This window comes from Mirounga leonina, unplaced genomic scaffold (assembly GCF_011800145.1).
Source record: "Mirounga leonina isolate KUSES-001 unplaced genomic scaffold, KU_Mleo_1.0 Mir_53, whole genome shotgun sequence".
NCBI lineage: Eukaryota > Metazoa > Chordata > Mammalia > Carnivora > Phocidae > Mirounga > Mirounga leonina.
In genome coordinates, this window is record NW_023270807.1 from 46,067,795 (window position 1) to 46,090,324 (window position 22,530).

A 22,530-nucleotide genomic window follows, 5' to 3' on the forward strand; every position below is an offset into this window, starting at 1 on the left:
AGCATCCTGAGCCCTCCCCTGCATATCACAGAGAGATAAAGTGAGGCAACCAGCAGGCAGATTTCAGCTGTATGTACAGACAGATAAATCCATCCCAGGTTGGCCCACGGGCCACATTCAGCTGCAGACCATACATTGCACAGAAGGACACTGGCCCAGTAGGCTGCTCATCTATCTAGAGAGCTAGAAATCACCAGATAAATGCTAGCTCTCCACTTTAACTCATGCTATGCAGGTCTCTGGGTCCTGTAGGAGCCACGCTTTATCTGTATAAGAAGACTATTTGTAGGTAAAATTTGTCAGGGTCAAGTGGCTTCTGAAGCAATATTAATGCTTACTGGGAAAAGGGCCTAATTCTGAGCACCCATGGCACCATGACGGAGTATGAGGCTGGGGCATAAGAAGAAAGTGAGCCATGCTCATCTTTATACCTCAGCAGATCTCGCTAACCAGGAGCAGAGGAGAGGCCTATTCCTTAGCCCAAACTTACCCAATCAAAGCCCAGTCCTGGGGTTGTCACCGAGGGCATCTGGGTGAAGCACAGAAGCAGCCGTATGTCATCCAAGCCTCAATCACAAGTGTGTCGGGTCCTCACTGCCTTTTTCTGTCCCACCCACTGTCTGCCTGGCCTCCTTAGCCATATGCACCAGACCGGGTAAGTCCTCCTTCAGCAAGCGGGGTCCAGTGCTGCTTAAACAGGGTCACACCACTCCACGCTCCACCGACAAATGTTACCACGGGGCCTTTCAGAACCACTTCCCTTTTGATGATTTACCTCCCCATGGACTTGGTCGACCTTAGGTGCTCAGAAACCAAGACACTCATTTCCCAACACTGACATGGTAAATGCAGACCTTCACCTGCATGTTTGTCGTTGATCATTCCTTGCTAGACACGGGTCTTATGAAATATCTAAAGATCAGTTTCATAGTACTTGACCCAATCCCTCAAGGGGGGAGGGGAGGAATTTTCTGAATGTTTATGGTCAGTATTTTTATCAATGAGCTTTCTGGAAGAACTCAATTTTAGAAACTGAATTCATGTGCAAGTGTGCAGCGAGTGGTACAATTTACACTTGGTCACGGTTTTCTCACTTTGTGACACGACTGTAACAGTTACAGGATAGAAACACACACACACATTTATATTCACACTCACACACGGTATAATTTTACTTCTTTTCAATTAAGAAAAAATGAAGACTCATTTGGCCACCCAGGCATGAAATCTACTGAAACCTGGAATATAAGAATGCAGTACTCTTCAAGTAAACAGTAATTGCACAGTGATAACAATATACATTAAGATTGACACATGCTGTCTTAAGAGGTCTAGTAATAGCTAAAGACTAAAGAAAAGTCAGAGATGTCAGCCATAAAAGTCAATATGCCTTCTCTCTTCCATTCTGATTGTAATCCATCACCCAACAGAACAGCCATAGTCCAGAAGATAATAAATGTCCATGTATGAAAATGCAGGGCTAACAAATTTTTAAGTGTCAATGAATTCTGCTCAATACTCTGGAGAGTCTTCAAATTCTTCTTGTTGTGTTAACAGAAAAATAAACCTTTATGGTTATCTGAGTGTCAAATTTAAATTGATTGGAAAAAATATTAAGGTTTCTAAAGTCACGGGCAATAATTTTTTAAAAAGTGGTCTCACTGGTGTATATCTGCTGCTTGTGTCCCATTGTTCTCATGAAAGTCTACCTTTCTGTTTTGCTGAACTAGACAAATATAAATAACACACAGTAAACACTGATACACATCTCACATGACATGATACATTTTACAAAAGAGCTCTACTTTAGTACTGTAACTTGTAAAAATGGACATCTCTGATACTTATGGACAAATACATTTCACATTATAATGAGAGTTGTGGTTACAAAGGCATTACTCATTTGATGGTGTTTTCCTACGGTCCTTAGAATTCCGACCATGTAGCCGCAGGTGTCTCTCCTATTTCGCTGAGACTTTGAAGAAGCTTCGGTCACATCAGCAGCAGGCTTTCTTCACTGTAAACCCCCGAAGAACTGAGTTTCAGTACACTATCGAAACGCTAGAGAACTGATAACCGATCCTGGTAACAATCACCTTTCACTGAGCATGGTCAACTTAAAAAAATATAACCGATGAGACGACAGACTCTTCTAGATTTTAAGCTTTAAAAAAAAAAAAAGAAATGAATTTCTTTTCCTGTGCCGCCAGGAAGGCGTCAGGCTCACAGAGCCTCGGCAGACGTGTCTGTGGACACAGACATGGTCACCTTGGCAATCTTGACCGTGCTCTTGATGCAGCTCTCTGCGGCCCTGTGAACGCTGGCCGCGTTGTTGGCGTGTTTGTGCAGGCAGTCTGAGTCCCCCATGCTGTTATCTAGAGGCTGTGCGGTGCCTTCACACGAGGGAAACATACTCCGGAAAGCATGTCTCAGGTCCTTGCTCCTCAGAGCGTAGATGATGGGGTTCACGGTGGAATTCAGCAGGCAGAGCATACTGCAGAACGCAAATACCGTCTTAATCAGCTTGTTCATCTTCCCAAAGACGTCATACACCATAATCGCAAGCAGAGGGCCCCAGCAGATGATTAAAACCACAAGGATCAGAACCAGGGTCTTGGCCAGCCGAATGTCCATGCGGGCTTGGTCGGGCCGCGTCACCTGCACCTTGCCGTCCTCTGACGTGTGGATGATGATGCTCTTCTGGGTGCCACGCTGAATCATGCGGACCGCGTGGCTGTGAGCCTTCCAGAGAATATACATGTATGCATACACGATAAACAGCAGCAGAACGCTGGTGACCCCGATCCAGAACATCAGGTAGGTTTCGTCAATGAGTGGGAAGATGTCTGAGCAAACGGACTGCAGTTTCTTGCAGTTCCAGCCCAGGAGAGGCAGCACGGCAATCACGATCGCTATGGTCCACATCAGGCAAAATGCCACCACGGCCTTGGGCCTGGTGACGATCCTCTTATAAGCCAGGGGCCTGTGAATAGATATGTACCTGTCAATGGCAGTGAGGAACAGGCTGCCTACGGAGGCTGTGAAGGAGGCAGTGACCCCACCCAGTTTGAAGAGAAACACATTGGGGCTATCTTTGCGGTGGAACACGTGGAAGTCAACAAAGCTGTAGACAAAAATGACGCTCCCCAGGAGGTCGGCCACCGCCAGGCTGCCGATGAAGTGGTAAGAGGGCCGGCAGCGGAGGCTGCGGGAGTGGAGGATGACACACAGCACCAGCAGGTTCTCCAGGACCGTGAAGGTGCCCAGCGTGAGGGACAAGACGGCGATGGCCAGCTGCTGGCTGGGGTTCAGAATCATGAAGCACTCCATGTCCATGAAATTCTCCCCACACTGGATGTTCTCCTCATTCTCCTTGTAGGATGAAAGGGACTTGTTGTAAAACTCGGTAATGTTCACCTGGTCTGCCGGGACTAACTGGGCATTGTCTCCTGCAGTCATCTTTTCTTGGAAGGGACTTCCCCGAAAGGAAGTTAAAGGAAATTTCTGTGGGAAGTACCCTAATTTGGATGCCATGTCACCTTTGATGTCTTCGTACTGAATGTCATTGGAGCCCACGTAGAGGAGGTCTGTTGTGATGGTGCGGAAGGTGGTATCGGCAAGGCCATCTAGGATGGACTTCATAACCTCCGTCTTGGATTAGGCCAAACTCAAAAGGACTGAGAAAGAGACCCGCAGCAGGGAATCCTAACAGGAGGGAAAACAAAAAAGCTCAATGGTGAGAAGACGGGGAGAATAATAATAATTTTTTTAAAAACTGACTGTAAACATCCTAAATGTGTACCATCATGTTATTCCATTCCTGTCTCTGGGCCTAGATAAAATCCTTGTCACATTCCGTCAACAAAATGAGTCAGTCATTCCGAGAAAACCACCCAAAGTTGGCAATGTGGAGGCGCCCACTAGAAACACACTTCTTTCATTATTTAAGCTGTCTGGATTTAAGGCACCGTGTGATCCTGCGCAGACCTCCAGGGTCTGACAGTCAAGCGGAAGGAAGTGTGTCTTGGGCGCACCTCACAGTTGCCTTAGGAAGTGTCTACCACCTGGCTTCTACGTCACAGACACACAGCGTCCTAATGCTGGTGGGGACCGGGGGGAAGCAACATGTCCCACAACTTCTGCTCTTGAAGACTTTATCACCTTGTCACACAGGTAAGACTGAATGTACAGCACAACCAAAGAACGAGGTGGTGTGTAATCAGGGACTGTGTCGTGCGGCCTGTGTGCTGAGTGTGAAGGGGGAGGAAGAGACTTCTGAAAACCAGAGGAACAGATGACCACAGGGGAAGAGCTGGATGCTGGCCTGTCTCCATCAGGCAAGTTTCTCCCCCCAGAGGAGACATTTGGACCAATACACTGCTGAGGTGAACTTTGAAAATGTCTACACCAAACAAGAAAAATGTCACAAAGGGCAAACTTGCACTGAGGCTCTTGGGAAGACCAAGATCCTGAGCACTGGGAAGCAGTGATGATGGAGAGCGTTTCCTGACAGTGTCCCCCATGAGTGGTGCGGTGACCCAAGCACACTGGGAGACAGGAAGCAGGTCTCGATGGTGTATCACCTAGGCTTCCATGTAGATGGCACCGGAAATAAGGATGACTGAGAAAAGGGGGCCAAATTTTAAGGGCTCTTCAATTCTAAGATAAGCAATTTGGTGTTTGTTTCAAAATAAACAGCCAGGGAATTGATTTTACTATTTATAAATGTCTGTTTAAAACGCAGCTGTTAGGCGCTTTAGCTTATAAAGATATTAGAATTACTGAGTGGTACCTATAATAATTTTAAAATAATCATAAAAACCAACATTTTATTTCCTAATTGTATTTTTCTTTTTTTAATATATCACACTGTGGGGGGGGTAGTTATTAATCTTGAAACAAATGAAAATGTTCTGAGTTCTCCTGCTAAAATACAAAGATCCTACCTATCTGAAGTCATGATTCATTTATTCATCCATTCAACAAACTACAGAGCGCCCAGTATGTGCCAGGCACCATGGTAGGTAGGCACAAGGGGTTACACACCAACGGTATCAGGCAAGAGTCCCTAGCACATGAAGTACACAGTGTGGCAGAGGACAGCTGACCCCGTAATTAGGATGAAGTGTGGTGACAGCTATGACTGGAGATATACCAGATGATGTTGGGAGCAGCCAAACTAGGGGGGTTGAAGGAGGCTTCCCCAAGGAAAGGATGTTGATGCCGAGCGTATGTAGGATTAGTGAGTGGAGACAAAACGTGGAGGCAAAGAAAAAAAATGTAAATTAATACCTTAAGTATCACAAAGTGTTTTTTTTTTCTCTTTCTTGTTTATTTAGTAACCTGGAATAGGGACAAGGTGCTAAATGTGGCCCACCTTCCGACATCCTGCCATCCCTGGGTCCAGGCTGTCTCCTGAGTCAACTCCACTCTCTGCACACTTACATTTGCTAAACAACTCCATCTACATATGAAAATTTTCGCCCATCATTTGAGGGACACAGAAAATAGCCACAATTTGTGAGAGAGCTGTTAATGGTCCTGGCATATCCTCATATCTCACTTTGACCTCTCAATTCCCACCCGTACTCAAACACAGCTCTCACTGGCCCTGGAAGACATGCTGCTCTTTGGATCACACCTGCACACCTTCCTCCTTCCCTCTGAGCCTTCCCCTGTCTGAAATACGCATTTCCAAGATCACTGTTCCATTGATCTTTCAGGGCCTGGTGCCAGTTTTTCCCTCTATTACAGGCTTCATACTATCATTTAATCATGAGCTTACATATTTACTTTCATAACTAGAAAGTGGTTTCCAAGCACAGGAATGGTGTCTTTTTCTCTTCTGTGTTTCACCAGCCTGAAAACATGACAGCAGACAAGAAAGAGAGGGCTGGTCTCCCTGAGAAATGGTCACATAAACCTAATAGGTGGCAGCTGAATTTTATTAACTGGTGCATAAAAGCAGTGATTTAATAATATTTATTTGCCTTTTCTAAAAATTAGAGGAGAGAAAGGTAATTAATTCAATGGATATATGGCCTGAAAACCAAAACTTGAGCCCAACATTTCCTACTGGGAGCCAGGCCAGGACCTAAGTCCTCTTATTTCAAGTAACTAACTTGCCCTTCACATCTCCCAATTAAAAACTAACTTATTTGAAATTTTGATCATTTATATGCATATATTACATTCAAATGATTCCAAATTCAAAAGGAACAGAAGGATGTACAGCAAAGTCAGTCTCCCATCCCCATGTCCCAACCATCCAGTTTTCCTCGCCAGTGGCAAGAAGGTCCTTTCTAGAGATATTCCATGTATACTCGAGCAAATATATAAATTCATTCTTTACTTTCTTTTTAACAAATACTAATATACCATAGGTACTGTTCTGCACCTTGCTTTTCCATTTAAAAGTATACATGAAGACAGTTCCACGTTGGTCCACAAAACCTCCCTCCATTTAGCAGGTGCCTTAAGTGTCTGTTAGATGAATGCGACCAGGCTCCTTCTGATGCAGGTTTAGGTTGTTTATCATCTCTTGCTGTTACAAAGAGTGCTGCAGTAAATTAGCTCCAGTCCTGTCTTTTTTCACATTTCTTATGGAATTATGAATAATCGTATTCGTTGTCCAATCTCATACTTTGAACTTACCCTGGACGCCTCTTCTTTCTTGGCTTCTATAATCAAGCAGACCACAAAGTCTTGCTGATTTTCCCTTTTTATGCACTTACGGAGAGCTTATTATCCCGAACCTCTCATGTCTATCGAATTGTTTATTTTTCCCAATGGCCCTATGAGGTGGGTGCCACTATTATCCCCATTTCATAGATGAAAGGCACAGAGAGGGTAAGGAATTCGCCATTCACATAGCTAGTAGGTGGTCAAGCCAGAACAAGCCCAGATGTTCTGGTGCTAGAGCCATGCCGTCTAATAAAAATGTAATAGGAGCCACACCTGCAGTTTTAAAGTTTCCACTACCTAGGTAAAAAGAAAAAGGTAAAAGGTGAAATGACTCTTAATAATATATTTTATTTAACCCAATGTACCCCAAATATTATTACTTCAACATGTGGTACTAGCCACATTTGAAGTTCTTAATAGCCACATGCTGCTGGTGGCTACCATACTGGACGGTACAGGTCCAGAGCTGCTTTTAACCTGAATGAACCATCATCCCTTTAACCTGAGCCAGGGATGCTACTATCTCCCTCCTTTTCCCCACTGATTCTAACCAGTCAAAACACTAGTAATGAAGAAAACACTGAATTAGGAGTCAGCAGACCAAATTACTGTGAGACTTGTACTTGGGCAAGGAGTTGTCTCTAAGCCTCAGCATTTCATCTGCAAAATGGGGATGAGGGATGATGATGTTGCCTAAGTCATACAATTGTTCTAAAAATTAAATGAAAAAAAAAAAAAGCAGACAACACACTTAACATAGTGTCTGGCACAAAATTTAAGTCTTTAGTAAATATTAATTATCAATCAGCACTTAGTACTGTGACTCTTGCCATATATTATTTCAAGAGAGTGCATTGCCTTATTAGATCATAGGCTGCTTATTCAATTTTTATTTCTCTCAGCACTTAAAGCATGAAAGAAATAGAAGATGCACAAACTCCATGAGGTGCTTATTTATAATCCCCATTTCACAGATAAGGAAATGGAGGTCATTAGATGTTAATGTAAATTGTCCAGAAGATGAAGAGTTTGTAGCTGAACCCGTGTCTCTCAGACTCCCGAATTTTTGCTCTTGGACTTTATGCACTGTTTTAGGAATTAACGGTAACTAGAATAAAGCCATTTTGCTTTCTGTATTATATTCAAGTCTTCTAGCTTCTTACAGACTCAAGTTAAGGCATTTTGTCAATAGTAATTAAGACCAGCTCCTACTAAATCACTATTTCCTATCCCAGCCCATCTAGGTAAATCTGCCTACTGGCATGGCCTCAAGGATTAAAATTTTAGTATCTGGAAGAGCTATCAAGCTTCTTCAGTGAAGACAAAGTATCACAGACCTTTTTTCAGTAATGCAAACCATGTGCCTGTGATTTACTCTATATTAAGATCACCACATATGTGATCACAATTTCCCACTTTAATGCAACCAAGCACTTTCATTAAAACAAACTAACTTGTTAAATCTGAGCCAGAGCATGGTATGGTTATGAAATATAGACTAATTTCTGTCCAATATCAGCCAACTTTAATTAAGGCATACAGTTTTAAGGTATACATGGATTTTGTGCAGTTCAAGGATTTTAGTAATGTCAAAGTACCACTGTGCACAGGCTATTTTAACAGTTAATGGGATCATGGCGGGAAAGCGGTCCTCTGCATTTTAGTAATTCTTTCCTTTATTTCTACATTTGGATTATTACAGTAATTTTCACCTGATTATTTTTTGCATTGAGAGTTTTCTTTGAGAGTTCATTAGTAATACAGTTTAGGCTTTGGGGGATGCAGCTGCCATTAATTTTGTTTTTGTTTGCTACTGGGAAAATCATAATTGGAAATTTCTAGCAACATGCGTAGATGCACCTATTAAAAAAGCATTTGGTTTTTATTACTGTTATAGTAAAACAATGATTGAATGACATTTAAGGGGATTTTCCTAGAATTTCCTAGAATTCTGTTTTTGTTTGTTTTTTGTTTTTTTTTTAAGATTTATTTATTTATTTATTTGAGACAGAGAGAATGAGAGAGACAGAGAGCACATGAGAGGGGGGAGGGTCAGAGGGAGAAGCAGGCTCCCTGCCGAGCAGGGAGCCCGATGCGGGACTCGATCCCGGGACTCCAGGATCATGACCTGAGCCGAAGGCAGTCGCTTAACCAACTGAGTCACCCAGGCGCCCTAGAATTCTGTTTTTAAAAATATAGCCAACTTATGCTATTTTATAATCAATTATAAAATTGATTTTATAAAAATAAAAATATTTTAATGTGTTGAATCTATTATTTAAAAAAAAGTTCAAGTTTTTAGAATGACATTACCTATTCTGTTTGTCCATCTCACTAAATGCACACTTGTTTCTCCATTTACTACCCCTAAACTTATATATACTGGCAGACTATGGTATCACATCAAAGAAATGGTCTGGGTACATCAGCAGCATGAAACATTCTAAAGTCTACCGAGAGTCTACATCTTTGTTTCTGTAATCATTGAGGGTATAAAATATCCATGCTCTGATTAGGGTGAGCATTGAGTAATAAAACAAGACTTCAAATAAAGTTTTTTCTATATCAATATAATTAATAGCTGGTTATTTTAGTCTTCACTACCCTACTGAAGACCTTCTTTGTTTTAGAGAGACATTTCAATAATTAAGATATTTATCACTGCTGTACTGGAGTCAAAAATCCTTGCAGTTCTGGACTGTGCAACATCTCGGGGTATCCCTGCAGGAGGTCATGTCTAGTTGGGCATAAAACCCTTTAGAAGCATCAGAAGGACCAGCACTCCTGAATAGTTACAGACTGTCTCAGCCCCCCAGGCTCCTTCTCTAATATCGTAAGTGTAGAAATGTTTTAAGGACACAATGCCAAGCTCATAGTTTCTATGTTGATAGGAGTCCAGGATATCAAATGCAGGAGTCCCAGGCCCTTGCTTAAATGAACCTTGTTGTTTTCCCTTATTTCTTTGTTGGCTTTGTGTTGTTCTGCTCAGTTAGCTTCATAAAAGAGCCTTGTGAAGGGTTCAAGGGAATGAAGGTGCCAGTGGATGTATTTATTATTTTCCATTCACTTCTGGGAACAAGTCTGGTTTCTACTAATTTGATCAAGAAAAAGTAACTTGATAATGTATTTCTCTAAAGTTAGTAGGAAAATTTTAGTTGACCCTTATAATTGCATTATGTCTAAGACATGTCCTCAATATACATGGCAGATCTCATGGGCCAACACCATAATTCAATGAATGATGCTTCTGCTATGGTTGAATGGGCAACTGAGTCTTTTCTAACTCTTACATAATCATCAGAGTTTTGGAATTATTAAAGTAGTTTGGTCACTTTTTGCATTATCTTCTATACCAAAGACAAGTAAAGGATTGACTTAATTATCCTGATAATTCAGGCAAAAATACATAATCCTTCTTCCTTGTATTAATGTCAGTTCCTTTTCCCATATATAAAAGAAAATTCCATTATGTAGGTAATGCTCGGTTGTTTCTCAAAGCTTTAGCTTTTCATATATTTTGTAATGTGGAATAGAAGTTATTAAATGCACCATTTTCCTCTGGTCTTTGTTAGTAAGAAAATACATTTCATGAAAATATATCAATTAATATGAACTAAATCGACATTGAGGGACTTATAAGGCTCTATTTCTGTTCAAATTTAGTATGCCCAATTATTTAACATTTAAAAGCTTACTAAAATTTAAAGAATTTTAGGGCTTAAAAATGATGGCTTTAAAACTACATCAGATTAAACATTCACCATTAGGTGATGATGCCATAAGAAGAACCTATCAAAAAGGCAATGATACAAATGAAATGATTTGTTGACTTTTATAACCAATTCCAGTTATTCATTTACCATTTAATTTTGTTGTATTGTTTTGATGTTTCTTCTTACTGAGCACCCTTCTCTCTCTTTTGTTTTAGAGAGCTAACTTTTCCACATACCTGTGAAGAGAGGAATCAAGCATAATTGATGCGGCCTTCCCTTAAAAAAGACCATGCAAAATTTTCAGCTCAGTAGAAGCCACGGTCCATACACAAAATACTCTCTAAGCCTGTCTTTATCATGTATGTGAAGTTCGGTCATTGAAAGCCAGCCCATAAAATATGTAGAACCCAGTAGATAGGTTACCTGACCGTTCATTGCCAAGGACAGCAGTAGTTTAAAGTGTGCCACATGTTGTCCGGCGATGCAGATACCTTTCCATTTCTTCCTTCACCTTTCAGTGAAGGAGTACATTCTCTTTGAAGCCAAAAACATACAAATGAAGCCCAGTGAAAAATCAAGGCTTGTTTCTCTAGGTTCAAGTCTCAGAGTGATTGGGTGATTTGGGTGATTAAATAAATGCACAACAGAAAGAATTCCAATTCCCCAATATTTTAACAAGAAACATCAGGATACTTACGTGCTAAGAATATAGATTATTTTTTAAAAATACTTACATGCATTAGGTGCTATCACAATCCCCATTCTACATATGGGCAAACTGAGGCTTAGAGATGTGTAACTATTGGAGCAGAGCTAGAACTCAACCCAGGGCTGCATAACTCGAAGTCCCTGCTCTTAATCTTGAGGTCCAGGAACGATATAATAAGACACTCTTCTTTGTTGCTAAGGGCGAAGAATTGATTTTGGGGAAAGGAAGTAATAAGCAGTACCTGATCATTCTACATAGCAAACAACTAAAATCTGAAGGAAGGATCTGTGGACAGCAAAAATATTGCCCATAGTGCTTGCAAATCATCCTTGCCCCATGGTCTTCAGGGACAAAGTATGATAATTAACTATAAGCTATACATCCTAACCCTGGATTAGCACCTTATTTTCAGTGACTGTTGGCAAATAAAACAAAATCTACCTTGTCTTTGCCGTTATTTTTTTAATTAGATTTTTTCCCCTTCATTTAGTCAATTGTAAGGACTGTGGACGGTAATGACAGTTTATACCAGCGGGGAATGGAGAGGACACCTTCTTTAGGCCTGAAAGGGGCACAGTGTTGTTAGTAAACAAGCTTGAAGCTTTCACTCCCGTATGAAGAAATTCAAACTCACTTGAAATCACTCAATTTGTCACCATGAGCAGTGTGGTTTTGTTAGGCCCAGACGGAAGATGATTCTCCACGGCCAGTTCCTAAGATGCTGGCTGGAATCAAGGCAGAAGAACTTCTGTAAACCTTTGTAAGGCTCCAACAAGGGAGTGCTTGTGACAGAGTCCTGATGCCCAAAGAGCACAAAGCTGTGTTACTACAACAACGTGGCTGATGGATACAAAGTTATAGGCCTTCACGTGCTTCATGTACTGCATTTTTATTGGGCACATACTCTGTGCCTAGCACTGTAGACCTTAAACACATAACCATGTATTATACCTGCGTAATGGATATGGGTCAGGGAAGCAAGAGAAATGACCGTCCATCTCACCCCACTCTGTTTAATAAAGGCCACCCATCTGTCCTTCTCCTCCCACAGATGACAGAATCGAATAGGATATGAAAACATGTCATAGGCATATGATACTGCATCACCCAACAGCCATTGGGTTGTGTAGCCCAGTAATTGGGTTGTGTAATCCCCTTCCTATATATGCTTTGAGTCTTCCTCCCAGGAGAGAGGGTGGGCACTGCTGAGTCATCCTGCGGTAGTCTTTCTTGCATCTAAACCCTTCAAATCGTGAACACCTTGAGAGGAGGGACCTGTCTTACATGCCTCGCGTGTCCTCTGCCTGGCACAGTGCCTGGCACGGGGTAGGAGCTCAATACCTGTTTATTAAATGAACGCTGGTGTGCATCGGCAATATGGCAGATCTATCTTAGCAGAATGGCGTTTAACTATGGATGGTTTTCCTTGGCATAAAGTCCATTGGTTTTTAGGGAATTAAAACTGAGTTTTAGTCTCAAACAAACATTCACCTGCAAAAAAAAGCAACTGCCCAAATGTAAAGGTTACAGAAAACCATCAACAATTATTCATCCCAGGATCTTTTATCTCATTGTTAAACGGAAGTTATATTGATGGCAAGTGGAAGCTTGAGGCAAAGACCAAGGATGTATTTTTTATTCTGATCCTTGTTGAGCCTGGGTGTGTGTTATGAACCTCCCTCTGTAGCCACACAGCAATGATAAACAAAGGGATTTTTGTGACACGCACAACCTTGAATGAATCCTGATTACATGCTGCTGATAGACCTTTAAAGACAATATATAAAGTTATGATTATAATGAAGTTTTTCCTTCCCTCGAATGCCTGTTACTATGCATTAATCTTTCCCAAAGGGCTTTCTCCACATGCAAGTGTGTTTGCAAAACCACTTGTCAAGAGAAGTTATGTGAAAATTCGACCACTAGATGGAGTGGCTTCTATAAGCCCTCAGGAATCAATTTGTTATTCTATTCAGTGGACATAGTTCTTGCTTTGGTTGAACAACTTCTCCTCCTGCTACGACATTTTATGTATTTTACAACCAAATTAATTAAAACATAAATAAGAAAATATGTTATGCAGGGTTAAAATGGGTTATTATTACTGTCTACAAAAACTAAATTTTTAATTGCTTTTCTGGGGCAAAGGGGCATTGAGAAAATTTAATATATTGATAAAATTAATTGTGAATATTTTGGGAAGTCTGCCTCAAGAAAGTAATTAAGGATGAGTAAAGGAAAGTAGCTCTACTGGAAACAAATAATATGTTTATGCCAAGAGATGCTAAAAGTAAGATGGGAATATCTCAGGAGCCCAAAATCAATTCTAATAACAAACTCAACTCATTTCTATTTTATGAAACATTTGGCTTTCCGAGTTTCAAATACGAAATCACCAACACAGGCCATAATTCTCGGATGAAAAAGAACGGAAAATTATTTATCATTACAGGGGCTACAATGGAATATTTCACAAGAGAAGTGAATATTTGTTCAAATACTCATACAAATCAAGGATATGGTAGCTTTCTAAATAATTCCATTTCCTTCCTATCACTTTCTTACTGGAATAATTTTAAATAAATTTTTATTGTATAAATCCAGGATTCCTTCAAACACGATTTTATAAATTAGGTACTTATGTGCCATCTCCTTTAGTTGAAATGTTAAAAAAAAAATTTCAGTGTGTACTAACATGCAAGATACAAACATAAAAATATGCTTTCAAGATGCAAATAATTATATATAAACAGAACTGGAAGAACTAGGTTTCAGTAAAAGTGAAAAATGTGCTTTGGAAATGTAGTTTCAATTAAGATGTAAGTGTGTAAATTGGCTGCAAGTATAGGATTTTGATGTCACTGAAACCATGAGGTGGTTCTGTATGTACTTGTTCAAGGTCAGCTAGGATTTGTGTGGTGCAATTTTGTGATTATGAACAGAGCTGAGGAACTACGAGTATTCAGGAAAAAGTGACGTGAAGATAAAGAATTAGGGAATAAGAAGGGTGAGAACAGGCTGGACGTCCAGTGTACATACATCTCAAAGAATTGTCTGAGACGTCACACAGCGGTCTGCGAGTGCATGCGGAGTGATCTTCTAGGCCAGTGGTTCCCAAGGGGTGATCTCCCAACCAGTCGTATCTGCGTGACCTGGGAACTTATGAAAACTGCAAATTCTCAGGTTCACGTCAGACCTACGGAGTCAGAAACTTTGGGGTTTGGGGCCCAGGTGTGTTGTCACGAGGCCCTCCAGGAGATTCTAACACACTCTAAAGTTTATGGAGGCCTATGAGAAAGACTAAATGGGTGGGTGGGGGGATAAAAATTAACCTTTAGGAATTGAGGATAGGAAGAAAGAATATTCTGTGAGTGCAGATTTTTAGATCATTGAAATGGATTGCTAAGGGAGCCTGCTGATGATAAAGTAGTCTCCCAAAGAAGATGTTTAAAACCAAGGTATTTCTATGTGACCGAAATAGAATGTGGTCTAGCCTGAAAATAAACATAACATAACGAGTGGGGAACCTCTTAAGGTTTTTTCAGTCTACAATCCCGGGCTTCTCTGCACTTTTTCAGCAAATTCACAGTTATATTTTTGACCAAGAGACAAAACTGGCTTCGAGATATAATGTGTACTTATCCTGCATGCAGACATAAATTAAGAACTCCACACACCATTTTCTCCTAATTCTATTTACAAAGTCTATGCAAAGCTTTCCAGGCCAGCTAGCCATTCCTTTCAATGCCACTGCGAAGGGACCCATGATGACTGAGAATAAAAGAATGGGAAACCAGTAATAGTAGTTAACATTCAGCTTATTTTTTTAAGCTGGAAGTGTTTCTGTTTCTGTTCGTCTCTTCCTCAAGCTGTAAAACAATGTGTCACAGGATATGCACCCAGAAAACAACAAACTAAAATGGAAATTTTGCAGTAGGCCCAAGTAATGCAGATCCGCTGCAAATTAACTGACAGAATTAAATTATGCAATTTATACTGCTTATAGCTGGCATATATCTTGCAAAAATACCTAAAAGTTATAGATATATGGAAATGTATCCCAAAGTACTTAAATGTCTGATTTTGGGCAGAATGTTTCCTCTCTAATTATTTCATCAATAAAAATGGATCAGAGATTACGTATACTTAGTTTCCTAGATGAGGACTACAATCATCCAAAGGTTTTACCTTTTCTGGTTGTTGTTTGTAAGAAGTTTGATGTAATTTCCAAAACTACTTGTCTATCTTCCAGAGTCAAATTCCCATATAGGCAAAGACACCGAATTCTCCGGACAATCTTTTACTTACTTTGCTTATGCATCAAATTGTTCAGCTTTCCTTCTTCCCCACATACATACTGCTTGCTCACCACAACTTGTACAAATGCTAGAGAAAACATTTACAAATTCTGGTAGCAGTGCATTGAAATGAGTTGGAAATCTGGTCCATTTAACAAGCCACACTGGAATAAACCAAAATACACAGATCATAGTGGCATTAAATTAAGTCTCTTTTCTAAAGAATAAATCGGGCTGATTACTTTTAAATATAGCTGAGTTAAAAGCAAACAAGACGGACAAAGGCATACTGCGTATGGTATTGGTTCATTTGCTATATTAAAAACATCTGTTTAGCCTCTTGGCCAACAGAAATCAATGTTATAAAATTTCCTAGACGAATATCCAGGAGAAATTTGTTTTTAAAAAATCACACTGGAATTTATTACCAATTTAAATGTAAAACTCCTTGTAACTTAACTCAATTTATAGAACTCATATTCCAATTTTCTTCTGTAAATAGATGGTTTAAAAGAACAGATGAAGAAATAATGAGGAAAGAAGGGAACCCTCCCATTTAAACATAAACTTTGAAAAACATTATTTCCTAATTATATTTTATTTTAATTATATTTAAATATACTACTGACATACACAGTTTGTGAAAGCATTTGCCAGTATATTCAACTACCACAACAGATTGCCTGGCACATCTTTGAAAAATGCCTCTGCTTTTCTTTAAAAAGCAATAGCATGGAATTTGCTAGTAGGAATAAAAAAAAATACATATTACATTGTCAAATTTAGGAAACTATACTGCACTTTATCTCCTGAAGTCAAAAACAAATTTTAAATGCTTTTCAGAGTTGATAATGATGGTAAGGAGTCAAGCCAAAGATATCAAATTTCTACTCAATGAATCCAAACTCTACACAATTAAGAATCCAAACTCGAGGGGAAAAATACGAATTAGATAATAAAATATTGTGCTCTTAGGGAAAAATGATTTACCGTCTGTGTTAGGAGAAAAGGGAACTTAAATCCTTTGTTGCGTTCAAAAGATGAAAAATCTACCTTAAGAAGCTCATTCAAAACTACAGAATATAATGCAATAATAGCACAATAGGTTAAAAAAAAGAGTTGGCTAAGCATTATCAAGTCCCATCTAACTAGTCTCAACTCACATATTCCAAAACAAAAGAAAGCAAAACAAACAAAGCAACATTTTGAAAGCTTTCCTAAAGTGCAGGTGTGAACACTTCTCCAGCTGGGGCTACAGCAGAATTTCTAGTATTTCAGAACAACAGCTAGGACTCTGCCAGGCCCATTTGCTCAGGTTTGGTGAGTAAACAATTCTTCCTTCGGAAACCCATACAAGCACAGCAATGAACCTCGTGCTCACTACATTATGAAATTAAGGTTCATTTAAATGAACCTTTAAATGAGAGGGTATCCAGAAGTTATCTGTTAATAATCCATACGGGAAATACTTCAAATATATGGGAAATATCAATGAAAACTAGCTCAAGAATATATTTGTAATGGCAACTGTGCTAGAAAAACTATTATAATGAAGGGTACTTTACTTTCCACGAGGCACCCTTTCAGTGAAGAAATAGGACCCAGGAAAGATTTTAGTAAATATTTTCTGTTAAGAACTAGAGGTAATCACAGATTACTTTATGTAATGGCTTTGACCTATTATCACTGATAGGTCATAAACATACCCCTCACCCACGCAGGCCTGTTCGAGAGAGCGGGGTTCCTCCAACATCAAACTTGTTGAGTAGGACCAAGAGAGGGACCGGAAAACCACTAGAAACAACCTTCCCCTTCCCCCTCACATATTTCTTATAGTTTTAACTTATTTGTGATGGCACTATAATGTGCTGTATATTTCACAGATACTGATATTAATATGCATCCTGTGATAGAGAAATAACCTTGTATTTTTTTCTCCCAACTTTCTTTCCAAAAATAATAAACAACTAGCAGGATTGGTGACAACTGTATTAAACACATCAATCAGTGTTGATGAGAAAACTATAATCAAACGTAGCTATGCCCGTCCTATCATCTTTGCAAGGTTCTTATGACACGTGAGACAGGAACAGATTTCCACTACCCTGGAAAATCAGAACAGCCTTGTTTAATGCAAGGTGGATACTTCTTTTGCCTTGAGTCTTCTGTGTCCATCTGCACAGCTGCCTTGAATTTGGACATTTCCCCAAGTTTGTAGTATTTATTTAAAATCTGAATTATATATTCAGATATATAAAGACAATGGGTCTAAATATTTATGTCAGCCATGATACACATCTATGAAGAAGTTTGTTCATATATGTATACAAGTGTGTTTATATATCCCAAACATCTAAAATTGTACAGTATATAATTTGATGTTATATATTTTCTGGGTGACATTTATTCTTTCTTTTAGTCCAGAACATATCTGGGAGTAGTCTGAGTTGATTTATAATGTGTTATATAGTTACCCCATTCTAATCTAAGCAGATACAGATCAGTGAATTAAATGATTATCAAAAACATTAAATAACAATTCAGTGGCAACGTGTTGTATCCCCCAAGCCCTCAGAAACAACGTTCATGCAGTTATAATCGAAAGTGAATATCGCTATGAGAGAAGAACTAAGAAAGCGCTGGAGATGGGGGGGGGGTCATGAAGTTAAAATTTTGCCAATACAAAGTATATCAATTGGTTTTGATTTCCTCTTATTCTTTAGCTTCTCTACCCATCTTCAGTCAAGAAAAGAAAAACCAGCAGAGCTTGCAGTCCCTCAAAATATAGATAGGCAATACGTAAGCTTGGCCCCAGCAGTTTTTCAAACAATGTTGGGTCCAGGTCTTTTCAGAGGCAAAAGCAGAATTATAAATAATTTAAACCCAAAGGCTGGTTTCCCTCTAACTAATTTGTCAGTTCAATTAGAAAATGATGAACACTAAAACAGAAGAGACAGATTACACTGGTGAAGACACAGCATCCTTTTTTTTCCTGGAACGAAAGCTCTCATCTGTGTTCTTCAGGCAACTGAGCTAACATAATTACCCCAAGAATAACAGTCAGCAACCTCAAGGACAGGCTCCATCTGACTAACCAAATTCAAGATGCTATAACCAAATCTCGTTTCACTCATCACATGTTGTTAGGTATCTCCAAATTCAATTTATTACTTTTTTTTTTTTTTTTTTTTTGCAGCATTCCTGGAGAGCTAATTATGGGAAATAATCCCTTCTCTTATTAGGCCAACTGTTTTCTGGGAAGAAACATTTGGTAAGCGTGGTGAACTATAAACTGCTATTATAAGTTCCATTTCATCATAGTTTTTTCTTCAACAGCCAAGTATTCCAATTCTACTTCCAAACACTAATATGCAAGACAACCAAGGAGCCTGTCTAAATTTCCTGGTGGTTCATGTTAATTTTGAGTCAAAGCAAAGTAGAATATCACAAGATTGTTTGGAAAGAGTTTTTCAGGCTTTTGCTTTGGTAATTAATAAGCTGACACTGCATACTAAATACTCATCAACACAATCAATGGGGCTGCTTCTTTCCTGAGAAAATAGGTAGACCAAATCCAGGAGTTTTCTTTTGGAATAGACTGTAATATGCCACAGATAGAGTGGTTCTTCCAGAGAAATTTCATTCCCAGCAGTTTCATCTTGGTAACATTTAACAATTTCACTATTTTAACATTTTGAAATGCCAAAAAGAACACACTGATCCCGCAGCTCGGCTTATTAGAGAGGAACGATCTCACACGCGACAGGGAGGCATGGAGTCCACTGGGAAAAGGGTAACAGAAAAAGACAGAAAACAGTGGATAACAAACAAAGCCGAGCTCTACTCCAACGTGAAATCAGATTTTCACCAAAATGTAAAACTTTACACACCAAATTAAATAATATCATCTATGGTTTATTTCAGGGACTAGGCATAACGTTCTTTTCATAGGCATCTATATCGAAGCTATCTATTAAAATGGGGGGGTGTGTGAATATCTAATTTGCCTTCCTAACAATGAGTATGCAAGCATAGTAATTTTATTTTTGAAAGGTCAGAACTGAGCATTTTCTCCCTGTGGCATCACTTTACCCCCACAGAGACTTAGGAACACAATGAGACCTTTGCCCATCAGACACTTGATACATACCTCAGCCAGGATTGCTCCTTGCCTGGAGTGGGAGACATCTTTGGAACAAAAAGAATCTGTTTACAGTAAGTTCTCTTGGTAACCTAAAATGGATTAGTTTTTTAAAAACCACGTCCATCCTCTTGCCTCTTGCCCAGCAACTGCTATTGTGCCTACAAGTAACCTCTTGTAGTATGCAACATTTAAAAATCTGGAGGTGTGTGGATGCTGTTCATGTATGGATATAATCAGAAAATTATTTGTCTCACTTAAGAAACTATGCATGGCCTTTTATTTTGATAAAATTGCTTTTAACTGAGTTAGAGATGGGGAGGGGCAGAAGGGGGGGAAGGGACAGAGAAAAATCAATCAGTGTATCTTCCCTTGCAAACTGTCAGTAGGGTAGCATTAGAAAAGCAACACTTTAAATCAGATAAAGTCCTATGGGAACCTTAAAGGTTAGTTGCTCTGAGCTTCTCAGTATTCTGCAAAATAGATTGATGGCAGTGGTCACCCCCCTGACAACTCAATGTTCACTGAGTTTATGCTAAGAAATTGCATTTCCCCCATTGTTGAAAAGATATTAATTCGGTAATAAAAAATGAGAAGTTAGGGGACCCACAGAGAGATCTTTCAACACCTTTAAAACCAGTAAATCTGTTCTAATCTCTTATTAAATGCCCAAGGATGCTTAATGTATCAAGAAGCAACAACAAAGACAAGACTAGCACTTAATTTGAAGGTAAATAAAAAAGATGGGAGGCAAAATGATTAACGGATTACTATTTTTTTTCTCATTTGCTCAATTTAAAACTAAAATTAGAAGCATGCATGTTGCTTTCAAACTTTCAAATGACCAAACGACAGTTTCTCGTGTCTGTCACTGCAAACATTTGCACTGGCGAGGAGATCCATTTATGATTGTGAGCCTTACCGAGAAATATCTTTCAAAAACACAGCAACTTTTTTCATCTAATGGCTAGTTCTGGATTAAATGGTTCCATCAACATTCAAATTTAGATGTTAAACGTACATTTACTTTTCCTCTAAAAGAGTGGCTCCTGCAGCTATATTTTCTACACCAAAAGTTTATTATTTGACATACATTTCTTTATATGACATTTAATATTTTAGACAGTTTCTAGGTTTGGTGCAGAGATCGATGTATTTGGGAACACTTAGTTGCTGATATGGTTTATAGACATTCAGCACCAACTCAAGCGCCTATTTTTTTCAAACATGCACAATTACACGTTTTCTACAAACACACATCAGTGTACCCAGGGGTGCCCACACATTCAATAAGTAGTAAATGGTAGAAACCTCCAGAAGTAGCACAGACCACAGTTTACATGCTGGGGCTATACAGCTAAGTAAACATCGACGCACGATTCGCTCACACGGAATAAGAACTCCACGAAGGACACTTGGGGACTACACTGGTCAGTACCCGAGGGGGCGGGAGGCGGAAAAAGTATTTCCAAACGCAACCCTGCCAGGTCTTACCCTTCGCATCCCCCGGTCCTCGGGGAGAAGCTCCCTCGGCACCTCTTGCCCAGCGCAGGGCTGCTTCTCTGCTAGAACGAAACGTTCCGCCCGACTCTACGGAGCTCTGCCGAGAGCCGAGGCGCCCCGCCCGGGCCAGGGGAAGGCACTGGCGCCGCGGGAGCCAAGAAGAGGCGGAGGCGGAAAAGAAGTGCAGGAGGAAGGGGTGGCCGAGGAATTAGCCGGAGGGAGGCGGCGCCGGCGCGGGGATGCGGGCGAGGCGAGGCGAGGCGGGGCGGGGTGGGGTGGGGTGGAGCGGGCTGTGCCTCCGTCCGTCGGTCAGTAAGTCAGTCGGTCCACGCTGCCCGCGCGCCGGCGTCCCCTGGCTCCAGCGCCCGCCCGCCCGCGACAGCGACCGGGACTGGCGACCCCTCCGCTCCCGCCGCCCGCGAGCCTCGCCCCTTCCCCGGGCTCTTCAGTGGGTCCTCCCGCGAGCCTCGCCCCTTCCCCGGGCTCTTCAGTGGGTCCTCCCGCTCGCCCCGCCTGGCTCGGCGTGGGGCCGCAGATCTCCGCCAGCACTGGCGCCCGTCGTCTCGCCACGCTCGTGCGGTCCCTGCCTCTGCCTCCGCGGGCGCTCTGTCTCTGGCTCCCTCTCGCTCCAGTCCCATTTATGAAGCGCGGTCCCATCACGTGCTAATGAGCCTTTGTCCTGCCCTGGCAGCGGCGGCGGCACAGACCCCACCGAGGGAACTGCGCGGGGAGGGACCCGCGCACCGCGCAGCGCGGCACCCGTGGCTCCAAACTTTGCTGGCGCGGGGGACATGCCGTGGCGCAGGCCCTGGGGCCGGAGGGGACAAGCCTCTCCGGCCCGCGTCACCTACTTCTCTTCCTCCTCCTCCTCCTGCGCCGTCGCCGCCGCGGTCCCGGGGGCTCCCACTGCCAGGACCTGGCTCTCCTCCCGGATACCCTCACACCCGGGCCGAGCCAAGAAGGGGCTCGTGCCTGCGCCGCCCCCGACCTCGGGGCCATTAATCACGCGCGCCCCGGCTGCGCGCAGCGCCAACACCTTGCGCGGGGGTCACGTCTGGGGCAGCTGGCTGAGCGGGAAGGGAGAGGGGAGCAGGAGGCGAGAGGCCGAGGCGCGCCGGGCCGGGGGTGCCGCCACCGGCCGTTCAGCTTGCCCCAGGACGCCCCCGGGCAATTGCGGCGGGCAATAGTGAGCCAGGCCCGGAGGCGGGCGAAGCGTTGGAACCGCGCTGCGCAGCCCCCGAGCAGTTTGCTACCTGGCGGTGGCCACGCCACCACCTGTCCTCCGCCCTCGGGGCACCCGCTGGTTTCGCACTGGGCGCCTTCTGCAGCCCCCGCCGCCCCCGCCCGACGCGGACCACTCGGGCGCGCCCCACCCGCGCGCCCCGGCTACGAGCAGCTGGGCTCCGTAGGCGGCTGGTTCTGCGCCTTGCTGTCCCGCGCGCCCCCTCCCCAGCCGCCGGGGGACCCAGCTCCTCGCACCTC

The 22,530-nt window shown here is 41.7% G+C and overlaps 1 protein-coding gene across 1 annotated transcript; it reads right to left on the bottom strand.

Annotated features, from left to right (window-relative positions):
• Window positions 1–1,012: 1,012 nt before the first annotated feature.
• CNR1 (cannabinoid receptor 1) lies at window positions 1,013–21,223 on the bottom strand. The gene is made up of 2 exons (XM_034991346.1): window positions 21,040–21,223; window positions 1,013–3,705 (listed from the first exon to the last, which is right to left on the bottom strand). The coding sequence occupies exon 2, from the start codon at window positions 3,640–3,642 to the stop codon at window positions 2,224–2,226; it is 1,419 nt and encodes a 472-aa protein (XP_034847237.1). The 5' UTR covers window positions 3,643–3,705; window positions 21,040–21,223; the 3' UTR covers window positions 1,013–2,223.
• Between the last annotated feature and the right edge of the window lie 1,307 nt (window positions 21,224–22,530).

Excerpts from the sequence above, each read along its gene's own strand:
- CNR1 (XM_034991346.1), bottom strand. The coding sequence starts at position 3,642 with ATGAAGTCCATCCTAGATGGCCTTGCCGATACCACCTTCCGCACCATC.